At 42.3% G+C, this 19,397-nt stretch overlaps 1 protein-coding gene across 1 annotated transcript in view; it reads left to right on the top strand.

Moving 5' to 3' along the window:
- Positions 1-19,397, top strand: part of WDR24 (WD repeat domain 24) — a gene marked incomplete in the record, with an annotated part of 205,604 nt that overhangs the window by 111,853 nt on the left and 74,354 nt on the right. The window contains 2 exon segments of the mRNA XM_053694936.1: positions 9,710-9,811; positions 11,816-12,153. Of these exon segments, the coding sequence (XP_053550911.1) occupies positions 9,710-9,811; positions 11,816-12,153 (440 nt within the window).

Below are 19,397 nucleotides of genomic sequence, written 5' to 3'. Positions count from 1 at the left end.
TAAGGATACCTGCCTCCCGTCCTTTAAAGGATTTTCCTGTCGCTGACTCATTATAATGCACAGTGCCCTGAGTAGAAGGGAGCATTTCTACTATGGCTCAGAGAACTTCAATCCCTATGGAGGGTTGCTAGCTCCCTTTCGGATCCATGGTTAAGAAGCTGGAGGTTTGTTTTTTTTTCCATTTAGAGCAATGCTTTGTCTTAGTAGACTTGCTGTGCTAGCCCGCCGGGCATTGTGGCTGACATTTTGGTCTTCTGAGAAGCCTTCCTGTAACTTAGTGGTACGGTCTAGGCTTATACAATATAGAGACTGCAACTGCAGAACTGTTTCCTCCAAATTCACGCTTCTGGCGTTTCCTTTTCAAGGATGAGACCTTGTTTGGAATTGATTTGGCAGAATTATCCTCTAACTTTATGGGTTAAAAAAAGGGTTTTTCTACCCCACGTCAAGAGAGTAAGACTTAAGGAAAGGTTTCCTTTTTTCTCTTTATGCAGTGTCAGTCATGTCTTTTGGTGTCCAATCTAAGTTTTCCTCCCAAAGGCAAGATTTCTCCTGAGTATCTGCAATCCAGGTAGGATGAGAGTCTTTTTTTCTTGAATTGGGTTCAGGACATTTTCTCTCTGGGAATGATAGTTCCAGTCCCAGTCTGGAAACGGGATCTAGGTATTTACATCAAGTTTCTCATGTTCTGACATTCAAAGTGGTATCCATTCTCTTTTGGTTCGAGGGCCTGTTCAGAACGAACAAAGACCTGAAGGATGTGTATTTATTTTTCCCATGATCGGAATCTTCTCAAGTTTCTGAATTTCATCATCCTAGAAGGACTTTTAGTTCCTGGGGTAGTGCAAGGGTGCTTTCTGGACAATATAGGGTTCAAGTGTTATCCTTCCTTTGAGAAAACTCTCTTTCAAGTGATCTTGTTCAATCTACTTTCCCATGGATGGGAAATTAATCTGGAGGAGAGTTCCCTTGTTCCATCTTCAATGGTGTTTTATTTGGGGACCTTTTTATAGATTCTCTACCTTGGAGAAGATTTCTAACAGAGGTCAGATTATCAAGGATTTTCCCCTCTTTGCAGTCTTCTGTCCGACCAACAGCACGCTCTAGTGGTCTGGTAGATAGAGGTTGGGAGTTTGAATCTAGCTGCAGTTGATTTTACCTTCACTTTTCAGTGACTTACGGTAGGTGGGGATTGGTCTGATGGTTCCATGGACATCATTCCTTTTTGTTATTTTCATAAAATGGAGATCATTACGATCTGTCTCGGAGGATAAATCAGTCGACAAGAGAGTTTCTCCTGTAGTGGTTTTCAGGGGTATCTGTCTCAGGGCGCGTGCTTCTGGAGACATTCCTGGGTGATGTGACCACGGATGCCAACCTGTTGGGCTGGGAAGCAGTCTGGTACTTGTTTTTAGGCACAGGGATTATGGACTCTGTGTCTGCTCTCCTCCTTAACATCTTGGTCTCAGTTGTCCTTGGCTTGGTTCCAGTCAGACGATATCACCTCAATGGCTTTCATTATTCACCAGGGAGGAACTCTGAGTTCCTTAGCCATGTGGGGGTGACTGGGATTGTTCGGTGGGCGGAAACTCACTATTACTGTCTGTCATGAACTGACAGTTATTTTATCCCGGGGAGTGGAAACTCCCTCCGGAGGTGTTCTCCAGCTTAACCCTCAAATGGGGGATGCCGGAGTTGGATCTGATGACGTCTCGGCTAAATGCCAAGCTTTTAAGGTACGGTTCTAGGTCAAGGGATCAACGGGCCGGTCTGATAGATGCTCTGGTGGTCCCTTGGGATTTCAGGCTGGCTTACCTGTTTAATTAATTTGCTCTCTTTCCATGAGTCATCGCTCGTATCGCACAGAAGGGTGTGTCGGTGATCTAATAGCCCCTGCGTGGCCTCTCAGGATCTGGTATGCAGACCTAGAGGAGATATTGTCTCTTCAGCCTTGGAGACTGCCTCTGAGGAAGGACCCTCTAAATCCAAATCTCGTTTCTCTGACTTTTACTGTTTGGAGACTGAAAGTCTTGTTCTGTTTATGCATGGTTTTTCGAATCGGTCATTGAAACCATTATTCAGGCCCTCAAGACTGTTTCTAGAAGGATTTTCATAAGATATGACTTATACATCTTTTTTGGTGTGAATCCAAGGGTTACTCTTGGAGGAGTAGAGTCAGGATTCTTTGACTTTTGTCCTTTCTCCAGGATGGTCTGGAGAAGGGTTTGTCAGCAAGTATCCTCTAGGGTCAGTTTGCTGCATTGTCTATTTTGCTATATAAGCGCCTGGTGGTCGTTCCAGTTGTACAATCTTTCTCCAACATAGGTGTGTCCGGTCCACGGCGTCATCCTTACTTGTGGGATATTCTCTTCCCCAACAGGAAATGGCAAAGAGCCCAGCAAAGCTGGTCACATGATCCCTCCTAGGCTCCGCCTACCCCAGTCATTCTCTTTGCCGTTGCACAGGCAACATCTCCACGGAGATGGCTAAGAGTTTTTTGGTGTTTAAATGTAGTTTTTATTCTTCAATCAAGTGTTTGTTATTTTAAAATAGTGCTGGTATGTACTATTTACTCTGAAACAGAAAAGAGAAGAAGATTTCTGTTTGTAAGAGGAAGATGATTTTAGCAAACGTTACTAAAATCGATTGCTGTTTCCACACAGGACTGTTGAGATGAAGTAACTTCAGTTGGGGGAAGCAGTTGGCAGACTTTTCTGCCTGAGGTATGACTGGCCACATTTCTAACAAGACTTTGTAATGCTGGAAGGCTGTCATTTTCCCTATGGGGACCGGTAAGCCATTTTCTTAGATTAAGTAAAAGAATAAAGGGCTTTATAAGGGCTTAAAAAACTGGTAGACATTTTTCTGGGCTAAAACGATTACTTTGCTAAGCATATTTGGCAGATTATAACTCTTTATAGTTATTATAATCTTGGGGATTGTTGTTAAAAAACGGCAGGCACTGTATGGACACCTTTTTCAGATGGGGGCCTTCTCTAGTCATAGGCAGAGCCTCATTTTCGCGCCACTAATGCGCAGTTGTTTTTGGAAAGCAAGGCATGCAGATGCATGTGTGAGGAGCTAAGAACCACTGAAAAAGCTTATAGAAGGCGTCATTTGGTATCGTATTCCCCTTTGGGCTTGGTTGGGTCTCAGCAAAGCAGATACCTGGGACTGTATAGGGGTTAAATGTAAAAACAGCTCCGGTTCCGTTATTTTAAGGGTTAAAGCTTTCAAATTTGGTGAATTTTGAACAATTGCTTCATGCTTTTTCGCATATTCAGTAATAAAGTGTGTTCTGTTTAAAATTTAAAGTGACAGTAACGGTTTTATTTTAAAACGTTTTTTGTGCTTTGTTGACAAGTTTAAGCCTGTTTAACATGTCTGAACCATCAGATAAGCGATGTTCTATATGTATGAAAGCCAATGTGTCTCCCCATTTAAATATATGTGATAATTGTGACATAGTGTCCAAACAAAGTAGGGACAATGATGCCACAGATAATAATATTGCCCAAGATGATTCTTCAGATGAGGGGAGTAAGCATGGTACTGCATCATCCCCTTCTGTGTCTACACCAGTTTTGCCCACACAAGAGGCCCCTAGTACATCTAGTGCGCCAATACTTATTACCATGCAACAATTAACGGCTGTTATGGATAATTCTATTGCAAATATTTTATCTAAAATGCCTACTTATCAGAGAAAGCGCGATTGCTCTGTTTTAAACACTGAAGAGCAAGAGGACGCTGATGATAACGTTTCTGACATACCCTCACACCAATCTGAAGGGGCCAGGAGGGAGGTTTTGTCTGAGGGAGAAATTTCAGATTCAGGAAAAATTTCTCAACAAGCTGAACCTGATGTTGTAACATTTAAATTTAAATTAGAACATCTCTGCGCACTGCTTAAGGAGGTATTATCTACTCTGGATGATTGTGACAATTTGGTCATTCCAGAGAAATTATGTAAGATGGACAAGTTCCTAGAGGTTCCGGTGCCCCCCGATGCTTTTCCTATACCCAAGCGGGTGGCGGACATAGTAAATAAGGAATGGGAAAGGCCCGGCATACCTTTTGTTCCTCCCCCTATATTTAAGAAATTATTTCCTATAGTCGACCCCAGAAAGGACTTATGGCAGACAGTCCCTAAGGTCGAGGGGGCGGTCTCTACTCTAAACAAACGCACTACTATTCCCATAGAAGATAGTTGTGCTTTCAAAGATCCTATGGATAAAAAATTAGAGGGTTTGCTTAAAAAGATGTTTGTTCAGCAAGGTTACCTTCTACAACCAATTTCATGCATTGTTCCTGTCACTACGGCAGCGTGTTTCTGGTTCGAAGAACTAGAAAAGTCGCTCAATAAAGAATCTTCGTATGAGGAGGTTATGGACAGAGTTCAAGCACTTAAAATGGCTAACTCTTTTATTCTAGATGCCGCTTTGCAATTAGCTAGATTAGTGGCGAAAAATTCAGGGTTTGCTATCGTGGCGCGCAGAGCGTTTTGGCTAAAGTCTTGGTCAGCGGATGTGTCTTCCAAGACAAAATTGCTTAACATCCCTTTCAAGGGTAAAACACTGTTTGGTCCTGATTTGAAAGAGATTATTTCAGACATCACCGGGGGAAAGGGCCACGCCCTTCCTCAGGATAGGTCTTTTAAGGCTAGAAATAAGCCTAATTTTCGTCCCTTTCGCAGAAACGGACCAGCCTCTACTTCTACATCCTCTAAGCAAGAGGGTAATACTTCTCAACCCAAACCAGCCTGGAGACCGATGCAAGGCTGGAACAAGGGTAAGCAGGCCAAGAAGCCTGCCACTGCTACCAAAACAGCATGAAGGGATGGCCCCCGATCCGGGACCGGATCTGGTGGGGGGCAGACTTTCTCTCTTTGCTCAGGCCTGGGCAAGAGATGTTCAGGATCCTTGGGCACTAGAAATAGTTTCTCAAGGTTATCTCCTGGAATTCAAGGAACTACCCCCAAGGGGAAGGTTCCACAGGTCTCAATTATCTTCAAACCAAATAAAAAGATAGGCATTCTTACATTGTGTAGAAGACCTGTTAAAGATGGGAGTAATTCATCCAGTTCCAATAGGAGAACAAGGGATGGGGTTTTACTCCAACCTGTTCATAGTTCCCAAAAAAGAGGGAACATTCAGACCAATTTTAGATCTCAAGATCCTAAACAAATTTCTCAGGGTTCCATCGTTCAAAATGGAAACCATTCGAACGATCCTTCCTACCATCCAGGAAGGTCAATTTTTGACCACGGTGGATTTAAAGGATGCGTACCTACATATTCCTATCCACAAGGAACATCATCAGTTCCTAAGGTTCGCTTTTCTGGACAAGCATTACCAGTTTGTGGCACTTCCATTCGGATTAGCCACTGCTCCGAGAATTTTCACAAAGGTACTAGGGTCCCTTCTAGCGGTTCTAAGACCAAGGGGCATTGCAGTAGTACCGTACTTGGACGACATCCTGATTCAAGCGTCGTCTCTGTCAAAAGCAAAGGCTCATACGGACATCGTCCTAGCCTTTCTCAGATCTCACGGATGGAAAGTGAACATAGAAAAAAGTTCTCTTTCCCCGTCAACAAGAGTTCCCTTCTTGGGAACAATAATAGACTCCTTAGAAATGAGGATTTTTCTGACAGAGGTCAGAAAATCAAAACTTCTAAGCTCTTGTCAAGTACTTCATTCTGTTCTTCGTCCTTCCATAGCGCAGTGCATGGAAGTAATAGGATTGATGGTTGCAGCAGTGGACATAGTTCCTTTTGCACGAATTCATCTAAGACCATTACAACTGTGCATGCTCAGACAGTGGAATGGGGATTATACAGACTTGTCTCCGACGATTCAAGTAGATCAAAGGACCAGAGATTCACTCCGTTGGTGGCTGATCCTGGACAACCTGTCACAGGGAATGAGCTTCCGCAGACCAGAGTGGGTCATTGTCACGACCGACGCCAGTCTGGTGGGCTGGGGCGCGGTCTGGGAACCCCTGAAAGCTCAGGGTCTATGGTCTCGGGAAGAATCTCTTCTCCCGATAAACATTCTGAAACTGAGAGCGATATTCAATGCTCTCAAAGCTTGGCCTCATCTAGCAAAGGCCAAATTCATAAGGTTTCAATCAGACAACATGACGACAGTTGCGTATATCAACCATCAGGGGGGAACAAGGAGTTCCCTGGCGATGGAGGAAGTGACCAAGATAATTCAATGGGCGGAGGATCACTCCTGCCACTTGTCTGCAATCCACATCCCAGGAGTGGAAAATTGGGAAGCGGATTTTCTGAGTCGTCAGACATTCCATCCGGGGGAGTGGGAACTCCATCCGGAAATCTTTGCCCAAATAACTCGATTATGGGGCATTCCAGACATGGATCTGATGGCCTCTCGTCAGAACTTCAAGGTTCCTTGTTACGGGTCCAGATCCAGGGATCCCAAGGCGACTCTAGTAGATGCACTAGTAGCACCTTGGACCTTCAACCTAGCTTATGTATTCCCACCGTTTCCTCTCATTCCCAGGCTGGTAGCCAGGATCAATCAGGAGAGGGCTTCGGTGATCTTGATAGCTCCTGCTTGGCCACGCAGGACTTGGTATGCAGACCTGGTGAATATGTCATCGGCTCCACCATGGAAGCTGCCTTTGAGACAGGACCTTCTTGTTCAAGGTCCATTCGAACATCCGAATCTGGTTTCCCTCCAACTGACTGCTTGGAGATTGAACGCTTGATTTTATCAAAGCGTGGGTTTTCAGATTCTGTAATAGATACTCTGATTCAGGCTAGAAAGCCTGTAACTAGAAAAATTTACCATAAGATATGGAAAAAATATATCTGTTGGTGTGAATCTAAAGGATTCCCATGGAACAAGATAAAAATTCCTAAGATTCTATCCTTTCTACAAGAAGGTTTGGAGAAAGGATTATCTGCAAGTTCTCTGAAGGGACAGATCTCTGCGTTATCTGTTTTACTTCACAAAAGGCTGGCAGCTGTGCCAGACGTTCAAGCGTTTGTTCAGGCTCTGGTTAGAATCAAGCCTGTTTACAGACCTTTGACTCCTCCCTGGAGTCTTAATCTAGTTCTTTCAGTTCTTCAAGGGGTTCCGTTTGAACCCTTACATTCCGTAGATATTAAGTTATTATCTTGGAAAGTTTTGTTTTTGGTTGCAATTTCTTCTGCTAGAAGAGTTTCTGAGTTATCTGCTCTGCAGTGTTCTCCGCCCTATCTGGTGTTCCATGCAGATAAGGTGGTTTTGCGTACTAAGCCTGGTTTTCTTCCGAAAGTTGTTTCCAACAAAAATATTAACCAGGAGATAGTTGTACCTTCTTTGTGTCCGAATCCAGTTTCAAAGAAGGAACGTTTGTTACACAATTTGGACGTAGTCCGTGCTCTAAAATTCTATTTAGAGGCCACTAAAGATTTCAGACAAACATCTTCTTTGTTTGTTGTTTATTCTGGTAAAAGGAGAGGTCAAAAGGCAACTTCTACCTCTCTTTCTTTTTGGCTTAAAAGCATTATCCGATTGGCTTATGAGACTGCCGGACGGCAGCCTCCTGAAAGAATCACAGCTCATTCCACTAGGGCTGTGGCTTCCACATGGGCCTTCAAGAACGAGGCTTCTGTTGACCAGATATGTAAGGCAGCGACTTGGTCTTCACTGCACACTTTTGCCAAATTTTACAAATTTGATACTTTGGCTTCTTCAGAGGCTATTTTTGGGAGAAAGGTTTTGCAAGCCGTGGTGCCTTCCATTTAGATGACCTGATTTGCTCCCTCCCTTCATCCGTGTCCTAAAGCTTTGGTATTGGTTCCCACAAGTAAGGATGACGCCGTGGACCGGACACACCTATGTTGGAGAAAACAGAATTTATGCTTACCTGATAAATTACTTTCTCCAACGGTGTGTCCGGTCCACGGCCCGCCCTGGTTTTTTTAATCAGGTCTGATGAATTATTTTCTCTAACTACAGTCACCACGGTATCATATGGTTTCTCCTATGCATATTTCCTCCTGTACGTCGGTCGAATGACTGGGGTAGGCGGAGCCTAGGAGGGATCATGTGACCAGCTTTGCTGGGCTCTTTGCCATTTCCTGTTGGGGAAGAGAATATCCCACAAGTAAGGATGACGCCGTGGACCGGACACACCGTTGGAGAAAGTAATTTATCAGGTAAGCATAAATTCTGTTTTTTGTCAGGCCTTTGTCAGTATCAGGCCTGTGTTTTAACCTAGTTCTTAAGGTTTTTCAGCAGGCTCCTTTTTTGAGCTAATGCATTTCATAGATATAAGTGTTATCTTGGAAGGTTTTGTTTCTTGTTGCTATCTCTTCTGCTCGGAGAGTATCGGAACTCTCAGCTCTGCAGTGTGATTCCCTTATCTTATCTTTCATGATGTTAAGGTGGTGTTTCGTGCTAAGTAAGGTTTCCTTTCTAAAGTTGTTTCGAACATGAATTTTTATTTAGGGAATTGTTGTTCCTTCTCTGTCCTAATCCTCCTCATAAGGAACGTTTGTTACACAACCTGGGTGTTGTGCGTGCTCTGAAATTCTACTTACAGGCAACTAAGGTTTTGTGCCAGTCTTCTGCCTTGTTCGTTTGTTTCTCTGGAAACGCAAGGGTCAGAAAGCTACATCTTCTTCTCTTTCTCTCTGGCTGAGAAGTATAATTCGTTTGACTTGTGAGACTGTTGGACAGCAGATCCCCGAAAGAATTACAGCTTCTTCAACTAGGGCTGTTTCTTCTTCTTGGGCTTTCAAGAATGATGCCTCTGTAGAACAGATTTGCAAGACTGCAACTTGGTCTTCTTTGCACACTTTTTTTTCTAAATTTGATACTTTTGCCTCGGCTGAGGCTTCTTTTGGGAGAAAGGTGCTTCAAGCGGTGGTGCCTTCTGTTTAGGTTACCTGTCTTGTCCCTCCATAATCTTCGTTGGACTCTAGCTTGGGTATTGATTCCCAACAGTAATTGAGGATTCCGTGGACTCACCGTGTCTTAAGAAAGAAAACAAAATTTATGTTTACCTGATGAATGTATTTATTTCTAGACACGGTGAGTCCATGGCCCACCCTTATTTTCAGACAGTTTTTTTTTTCTTTCTCTCCTTTTCCTTCGTTCGAATGACTGGGGATTGTGGGTAGGGAAGTGATACTTAACAGCTTTGCTGGGGCGCTCTTTGCCTCCTCCTGCTGGCCAGGAGTGATATTCTCAACCGTAATTGATGATTCTGTGGACTCACCGTGTCTAGAAAGAAATACATTTATCAGGTAAGCATAAATTTTGTTTTTACTAAGTCGGCAAGAGCGCCTTGTTTACTAATGAAAAAAATATCAGTGAAAATATATTTAAAAAAACTTCAGTAAAAGCTGTTGCTCTAAACTATACAGACAAATTGCAAAGAAAATTGAGCAACGCTAAAAATTAAAACACATTGTAAAGATTAAAAAATAGATTTGTATACACAAATCCACTATGCATAATCTGTACAATAAAAACTTACAGAAACATTATAAGCAAATGCGGGTAATGATAAAATCACTGACTGGTAATATCACACATGCTACCGTCCGATCAGACTATGCATATCAAGGCCATGCCTCTTCCTTGCACTACAAGTGTGTACTATTGTCAATCGCCATATATAACGGTTAACTTCTTTTTACACCTTGTTTGAGCATGCAGTTGTGGTTTCACTTTTTATCCCTTTGCAGAGAATGAGGAGACTGAAGGCAGTGATGTTCCAGCAGATTACTTGTTAGACGTGGACGGGGATGAGGATGAGCTGTACATGGTGGACCATGAGCATCCTCACAGTGAGTCTTTTCTGCTACATGAAATTAAAGGGACAATCTACTCCAGAATTGTTATTGTTCAAAAAGATACATAATCTTTTATTACCCATTCCCCACGGTTATATTAATATGCTTTTTACCTTTGTGATTACCTTGTATCTAAGCCTCTCAGTGCTTTTTACAATCTTGCATTTTAGCCAATTAGTGCTGGTTCCTGCATAACTCCGTGGGGGTGAGCACAATGTTATCTATATGGCATACACAAACTAGTGCTGTGAAAAGCTGTCAATGCACTGAAATAATTGGTGGCCTTCAAAGAATACCAAGAGAGCAAAGCAAATTTGATGATAAAAGTAAATTGGAAAGTTGTTTAAAATTGCATGCCCTATCTGAATCATGAAAGTTTAATTTTGACTAGACTGTCCCTTTAATTTGTAATCACTTTTTATTTCTAGTGTATTAAAAGGGAATTAAATGAGCAATATTAAAATGCTCCTTTATTATTGCACAATTGCTTGCACAGAACTATCTGGTTATCCCCTGCAAGGTCTCCTCTGATCCAGCGATACACTTTTAATTCTAGCTGAACAATTCTGGAGCAGTGATTACCCCAAACCTGTTGTTAGCTATATGTTTAACCCCTGTGCAGTAGTTAAACACATAGGGCACAACTGTTTTCCTATACCTATCACATTATCGCATTTTATTATTGATCGTTTATGTCCCTTTAAACAGAAATAGTGGGCTACATAGATTTGTTCTCTCATGAAAACTATAAAAATATTTTTAGTACAGGAGTAAAATATTACCTACAGTATTACACTTTTTTATTCAGATAAGAAAGCTTTATTATTATTACTATCTGACACACAAAATCTGAATATCCATAATTGTTTCCACACATAGCATTTAAAGGGACTTTTAATATTTAGATATCATTTTACTTTGTTCTTTTGGTATCCTTTATTGAAAACAAGCATACCTAGATAGGCTCTGGAGCAGCAATGCTCTACTGGGTGATTGGTGACTACACACATAGCTCTTGTTTTTTGCTCACTAGATGTGTTCAGCTAGCTCCCAATGCAACCAACAGTGGAATAATAAAATTATCTAACACATTGCAGCATTTCTGTCCCATTAAGTTTTTTTTTTATGCCCATTTATTAACATGTTTTGTAAGATACAATTTTACTTATGTTGGATATCTTATGTTGTCTCTAAGCAATTGGGTGCAAGTACTGAATTGTTTTCTTAAACTCAAACTCATCCTTTGCATTCCCAAGCTTCAAAATATATATATATATATCTATATCAATAAGTAGATTAAAACAAAACCAGCACTTAAAAATGGATATCTTTCATGTTTCGGATAGAGAATTCAATTTTAAACAACTTTCCAATTTACTTCTATTATCTAATTTGCTTAATTCTATTGGTATCATTTGTTGAATAAACAGCAATGCACATGGGTGAGCTAATAGCATGAGGCATATATGTGCAGCCAGCTATCGGCAGCTTCTGAGCCTACCTAGGTATGTTTTTCTACAAAGTATACCAAGAGAACAAAATAAATTAGATAATAGAAGGGAAATGGGAAATTATTTAAAATTACATGGGGTCTCATAAGAGAAGCAATTTGGGTTTCATGTCTGTTTAAATTTGAATTAACATGGCTATACTTATACTCAAAATAACACCTTAGTGGTTTGGTCTCTTTGGAATTAGAAACCATGGAGCGTGAGAATGTGTGCACAACTGCTTCTTGTCATTGAATCAAATAGCATATTTTCATTTTCGTAAATGTAAGAACATATCTTTGACAATGAGTAATATGGTCATTGTGTATAATTAAAAACAAATTTAAAAAGTGTGGTGCAGATGACTGTCAAACACTTGCGCACACTCCTAGCTTTGCGTATCCTAGATTTATAAATATTTGCCTCCATTTCCAACTGCATATAACTTAAGTTTACAAAGAACTGGATCAAGAGGATTCAACTAAGAGTGTGACTTTTTGTTCTGCAGCAGAGGAACAAGAATATGTCCTTCCACAAGAAGCTTTTCCTTTACGTCATGAGATAATGGACAATCCTTCAGCCTTGGACCATCTACAGGACAAGGCTGACTCACCTCATGTGAGCGGAAATGAAGCAGAAACTGTCTCTCTGACTCCAGTGGAGTCGTTCTCACTCATCTCTATTTCACACTCCTTGTACGAAAACCGGTTACCCTCTGACTTCTTCAGTCCAACTGTACGTGACATGTTGTGCTTCTATGCCGAACAGGGGGATGTACAGATGGCAGCTTCAGTCCTCATCGTTTTAGGGGACAGAATACGCAAGGAGATAGATGAACAAATACAGGTAATGAGCAGCTAAGTCTGTCACTTAAACAACTTAACACACTGTCTTTAAAAGATTTTATATCTCTCCAAGTTGTGTTAATACTCTGTGTGCAACCTTTATACAAAACCTGTTCCACTAAATGCATGCTAAAAAGTGGAATAATTTAACAAAAATAAAAAGTTGCATTAAAAAAGTCACAGTAAATAGTCAAAACCAATCTTTACTAGAAATGTATATACAAATATAACAGTTAAAGGGTCAGTAAACAGAAGACTTTGTTTATTAGAAAAAAAATCGCAGTTGTATATTCTAATCTCCGCCCTCTATGACACAATCTAATGTTTTTGTTTTTCTATCCGCCCCTTGACACGCCCCCTGACCATTCTAATGAGCGCGCTCATGGAAATAAAGGCACTGAGCAACAACGGAAAAAAATGAAAATACCGGTATAAGGTACAATGCAGTATGTGCTTTATCCATTTACATATTTTTCTTCCTACCCGGTTCAATCTTTTATTCTTATACAGCCTAGCATACATATTGAAATTATTTATCTGCATGAAAAAATAGTGAATCATTGCAACACATTCTTATTTCTGTTTCATTAATCAGATAGGTGCATATCTTAATTGACTGGACTAAATTAACTATTAATTTAAACTATTGATGTAACAGCAATCCGTTTACCTCACTGACAGTCAGTTTGACAGCTGAGGGAAAGAGTAACAAAGTGCGCATGCGCAGAATCCGTTTTTTTTTTATATTGACGGAGCGCGCTCAATAGAATGCAATGGCGCGATCGGTAACGCAGTGATAGGCAGAACAGACAAAAGGTAAAAAAAAAAATTAGTAAGGAGAAGCGGTGGGTGGGCTGTCTAATTGCAAATAAAAGAAATTATGAGGTTAAAATATAAACATTAATAAAAAACGTTTAAAAAAAAAAGCTGCTTTATGAATATAATTAAACAAGATATTTTTGATTAAAGAATAAAAATATTAATGTTTACTGTCCCTTTAAAATACAACAACAAAACACCATTTGAAAAGTCTTAAGATATTTTTATTTAGGATTCTTTATAAAATAATACTCTGGTATCACAAATCAACAAAAATTTACGGTGGCAGCTATAACCACTATTTTGAACGCTTTTGGTTTTCTTTTCTATTGAAGTAGAATTTTTACCATTTTTTTGGGGACAATGTAGTCACTAAAGAGTATTATTTCTTCCCTAAGGTGGTGAGAGTCCATAACTCCTGATCACAAGGAGGAGTCAAAGATTCCTGAGTACTCAATCCCTCACACCTCTCTGGTTAGCCAGTCTAATCTTTACCTCTCAGGAGGTGGGTGAAGTATTGAGGTGCTCCTGATTTCCTTCTATTGGCAGTGAGCGTCCACCGAAACATTTATAACCTATGGGAATTACTGTATCCAGCCACCACGAGGAGGCAAAGACACCCCAAATAAGACCATAAACATCCCTCCCACTTCCCCTACCCTCCCAGTAGTTCTTTGCCTCGGATCATGGAGGTATTATCAGGGTACCAGGAACCAGACAGAGACGTAAAATGTTAAACTAATCACACCTTTATTAAAAAACGAGGCCAAATGACAAGCCAGGAGTCAAAGCCAGAGCAGATAATCAGACGAGCCGGGTCAGGAACCAAAGCGAATAGTCAGACGAGCCAGGGTCAGGAACACGAAGATCAGCAAAGTCAGGAACTATCCAGGGATCAGGACCCATAACGGATGTCAAACAAGCACAGAGACAGGAACTCACAGAGAGATCAGAGACAACGCAAGGGCAATGGCAAACAGGACTGAGGCAGTTAAATAGGGAGTGATGACATCATCATTCTGGGACTGCAACCTGTCTCTCACTGATGATCTCCAGTTTGGCCATAAGAGAGAGCCTGGGAGTAATGAGCATCTTAACACACTCTGCTACAAGCAAGGAGAAAAAACAGGTGAGTCTAAAAATGGCAGCCAAGATAAAAAGGGGCAAATAACTATTGAAGTCAGTGTGAAACCTTGACAGGTATGCAGAGAGAGGTGCTCTGTAAAGAATACATTAAGTTTAACATGGATTGGCTTTCTTTGAGAGCCGGGGAACCATATAAATCTCAATAGAGTATTGGGATATATAATACTGATTGGCGCTGTTTCTCCCATGCCTCTTTCTAGTTTAACCTAAATCCCCTGTCTGATAATGCGGTGTGTTTCACACTAAATTACAGACTTATGGGTTAGTTGTGCCCTCTTTCATGGCAACTTGTCTAATAAACAGGTGGTATTAAGTTTTGTCCCTGCGTCTTAATAGTGTAATGTGCACACTTTGGTCCCTTGATGACAGGCAGTATTATGCCACTAGACATAAGGCTGAGAGGGGTGCGCTTCATGCGCGCTGATATGAAGGACACTGACAAGAATTTAGTCCTAGTTTGGACCTTTATAACACCTAAACGTGTTATTCAGCCGTGTTTGCGATATTGCCCCACTGGACATAGTTACTGGCCCTCTTGTAATTTATTTCAATATCGCGCAGACCTGTCCGCCATTTGGTGGGGTATGTCATTACTACATACCGCAGGCCTTAACTTGATACAGGCTGCAGCGGGGGGTGGAGATGCTGATTCCCGCCGTAAGCAGCGCACGCCCTTTTCGCTCCACTGCGCAACAGTCTTGTGGGAGGGCTGTAGCAACGCAGCTCAGCCGGTCCAGAGGTGGTAAGAATGGCTTAAAAGGGGACAGCTGTTTGGTGCATTGGGACTCAGATACCCTGCTGTAAGGTTCACCATTATTACTACAATCTTTATTACACTCCACATATAATGGATGACTCTATTCTAATAGAGAGTCTGGAGGAATCCTCCTCTGTGCTAGCCAGGTATCAAGGAAGAGAAAAGTGAAGCATTGTTCTTCACTACGTAGGCCACGACCGACAGTTATGGGCAAGCTTCTGAGGACGAGCCCTTAGTTAGCTCTGACCACTCTGAAGAAGAGTCAGAAGAGGATTGAGGAGGGTACGATTAGGTTCAAAGTGGAGCAGCTTAGATTCCTGCTGAAGAGGGTTCTATAGTCCCTGGGGGTTCCTGCGGCAAGGCTGCCTAAGGAGGTGCAGGTTCTGAAATTGGAATCCGTATTTAGACCTAGGCCCCCAGACTTTTTTTCCTGTACCCCCTGCTATCTCCAAAATCCTCTCCAAGGAATGGGAGAAGCCAGGTACTCCGTTTGCATCTTCAGCAACATTTAAGAGATTGTTTCCTGTTCCAGCTACCCACACAGAGGTTTGGAAAAGTACCCCTAAAGTGGATGGTGCTATATCCACATTGGCCAAGCGCACAACTATCCCGCTTTAAGACAGTACTTCCTTTAGGGATCCTCTTGACAGAAAACTTGAGGGATACTTCAGGAGAGTATTTCTCCAGTCTGGTTGCCCTGTTTCGACCTGCAGTGGAAATAGTTGCAGTCATGGCAGCAGTTCTGGTGTGCATCTTTAGCAGATCTGATTAATGTGGAAACTCCTTTAGAGGAGATTCAGGATCACATACATTCCCTAAGGTTTGCAAATGCCTTCATCAAGGGCGCCATTCTGCAAATTATTCGCATTAACGCAAACGACTCAAGCTCTGCGGTTCTGGCTAGGAGGGACTTGTGGCTCAAATCATGGTCAGAGAATAATGTATCTAAATCTAGACTACTATCTTTGTCGTTCAAGGGGAAAGTCAATGCTTGTCCCAGTCTGGACTTTATTATAGCCACAGTCACAGGTGGAAAGGGAGCTTTCCTACAACAGGACAAGAAATCTAAACCTAAGGGTCATTCGGCAGCATGATTTCCTTTCTTTTCTCCCGAACAAAAATCAGAGAAATGCAGAAGCGTCTGAGTCAGCCAGGGGCTACCTAGAAGCCCACCCAGGGGTGGAATAAGAGCAAACAGCCCAAGAAGGCTTCCCAAGATAACAAATCGGCATGATGGGATCGCCCCAGAACTGTGGGGGCAGACTTTCCTTGTTCCAGAGAGAATGGTTTCAAAGTCCCTCCAGGACCCTTGGGTGCTTGACATTGTTTGCCACGGTTACAGAATAAGCTTTCGGTCCCGTTTCTTGCTGTCAAGGGTATCAGGACACCCAGTAAAAAGAGCAGCACTACATTACTGCGTAGAAGACCTCATTGCCATGCGAGTGGTGGTTCCTGTTCCAGTGTCTCTCCCTATCAACATTCTTGAGGGCTATATAGAACGTGTTTCTGGCGTGGCCTGATTTGGGTTCTGCCCAGTATATCCGATTCCAATCAGACATCATGACAGTGGCCTACATAAACTATCAGGGAGGCACTCTGAGCTCTCTGGCAATGCAGGTGGTGTCGGGAATCCTGCAGTGGGTGGAGAGACATCAATGTCAGATCTCAGCTATCCACATCTCAGGTGTGTAGAATTGGGAAGCGGATTTTCTGAGCAGGCAGACTCTTCACTCAGGGGAGTGGTCCTGGAATCGGGAGGTATTGCTAGAACTAACTCGCAGATGGAGTGTTCCAGATATAGATCTGATGGCTTCCCGCTTTTAATGCCAAGCTCCTGAGGTATGGATAGAGATCCAGGGATCCTCAAGCAGAGCTAATAGACGCTCTCGCGATTCTGTGTAACTTTAAGCTTAATTTCTCTGTTTTGACCATTTTTTTTTTTTTTTTTTACTACTTCTGCCCCAAGTGGTAGCTCGGATGAAGCAGGAGCACATATCTTAGAATAGTTTCTGATAGCCCCTTCGTGGTCACGCAGAACTTGGTACGCAGACCTAGTGAACATGTCGTCTGTTTAGCCTTGGCAGTTGCCTCTTCTTCAGGGCCTGTTGACTCAGGATCTGTTCTTTTATAAAAAAAAAAAAAAAACCTAGATACTCTGAGGCTGACTGCCTTGAGATTAAACGGTTGATTTTAGCTCAAAGGCTTCTCTGACAGTGTGATGGATACTCCCTTTTTTTTTTTTTTTTTTTTTTATACAGGCTTGCAAGCCTGTCACCAGACGCATCTACCACAAGGTCTGGAGAACTTATCTTTATTGACGTTACCAGCAAGGTTTCTCTTGGCGTAGAGTGAAGACTCTGTGTATACTTCACTTTCTCCAGGAGGGTCTGCAGAAAGGCCTGTCGGACAGCTCTATCAAGGGTCATATCTCTGTCCTTTCTGTTCTGTTTCACAAGAAGTTAGCTAATTTGCCAGATGTTCAAGAGTTTGTTCAGGCTCTGGCTAGAATTATACCTCTTTTATAAATCTGTTGCTCCACCTTGGAGCCTAAATTTAATTATTGAGGTTCTTCAGAGGGCTTAGTTTGAGCCGCTGCATGCTGTTGATATTAAGTTACTCACTTGGAAGGTGGTTTTCCTATTGGCTATTTCCTCTGCTCGCAGAGTATCAGAGCTTTCAGCTTTGATGTGTGAGCCTTCATATCTTGTAATCCATCAGGATAAGGCTGGGTTGAGGACTTAACCAGACTTTCTTCCTAAGGTAATAAACCAGGCGATTGTGGTTCCTTCACTTTGATATAATCCGTCATCCTCCAAGGAGAGATTATTACATAATTTGGATGTGGTCAGAGCGTTGAAGTTCCACCGTCACGCTACTAAGGAGTTCTGTCAATCTTCTTCCTTATTCATCCTGTATACTGGAAAGTGCAGGGGGCAGAAGGCCTTAGCTGTAACCATTTTCTTTAGGTTGAGAAGTATTATTTGCATGGCATACCAGGGAGGGGGTCAAGATCCGTTTTAAGAATCACAACACATTCCACTCGTGCAATGTCTATTACTTGGGCCTTCATGAATGAATGCAGAAAATGCTGCATGTCTGCAAAAAGAAAGCTTTGCTGATTAAAATCAAATTTGTGCCTGCACTTTTCATTTCTACCTGTAGGTGTCACTGTTCCATTATAGCTAAATGTAAATATTTAGGGGTCGATTTATTCACAAGAGAACCTGCTCGCCGCATTTAACAAGCAGCGGTCATCCGACCGCTGCTTTCCTGACCTCTTCGCCACCTCTAAGGTGGCGAAATTCAATCTCTGCGGTCTAGTCCGACCGGGGAGATTGACAGCTCCTGCCTGCGCGTGATTGGCTGTGCGCGGGCAGGGGGTGGGATTGCACACAAGCCCAAAATAGCGCTCGTGTGCAATGGTAAATTCCTCCGGGGAAATTCGCCTCACCAGAGGCAAGCTGCAATGGGCAGGGGCGCATATATGCGCCCCTTTCCGCCTCAGCTTGATAAATCTAGCCCTTACTGTGGCTTCTCTCGCTTCACTATCCTCCCCTTCCTGAACTCTGGTGCAGTAACAACACAGAGAGGAAGGTGAGTTGCATACGTTGTGTGGTTCAGCATTTATAGTGGCAGCTGGTAAACTTTTTGTTTATTCCCTTGCCCCCACTCAAGCACTGTTTTTAAGTATGTATCCACATTTTAATGCAGAGTAAAATGCTGGGATCACTTTTCTTATGTATGTCCTAATATAGAGACTCTGTATTTATTTGTATGGTGTTTAGATTGCTTCCTATTTGTCTTCAGAGAGCAGCCTTTAGTGAAGCATATCTTGTGTGGATGAGGAGGAACAAACTCCTGAACCCAGTGGAAAGAGGCTGTTTCCAAGCAGCCAGCAATGTATGTTGCAGACTCTTCAGACCCACATAAAAGCTACAGACAGCAGGGGAGGCCAAACTAATATGTAGACTTAAATTCAGTCCTGCGTTCCAGTGTTCAGGTCTGAGTGCTGTAAATGTGAGCTCTAGGCTCTGTTCTTAATGAGACTGTTGGTGGCAGTGTGTGTGCGCCTCAGGGTTTGTGTTTGTCTGTACATGTAGTTTGCAGTACTTCAAGAGACTGTTTGAGACTGTTGGTGGCAGTGTATATGTGCAAATGTCAGTGTGTGTGTGCACCTTAGGACATCCGTTAGTCTGCAGTGCTTTGTAGTTTGTACTTTGCAGCGCCGCTCCACATCAGGATGCTCTCTTCAAACACCGCTGAGCTCTGGCTGCACTGTGTATGTTTTCCTTAACACTGCAGCCAGAATGAAACTGTTTGAAGAGACCAGCCAAATGCAGAACAGCGCTGCACAGCGGCAGCGCACCGACTGACTGACTGACTGGCTCTCATGGATTTAAACACCACCCCCTACCCTTTCACTGCGTGCAAAGCTGTGACTCCTTAATGTAAGTCATTCTCTTAAAGTGATGGGAAACTCTACTCTTTTTTTTTTAAATCAGATCCGGAATGTTAGTGATATT

Source organism: Bombina bombina, chromosome 11, assembly GCF_027579735.1.
Source record: "Bombina bombina isolate aBomBom1 chromosome 11, aBomBom1.pri, whole genome shotgun sequence".
Lineage (NCBI taxonomy): Eukaryota > Metazoa > Chordata > Amphibia > Anura > Bombinatoridae > Bombina > Bombina bombina.
Note: the sequence above shows the minus strand (reverse complement) of the source record. Positions and strands in the feature narration are given on the sequence as shown.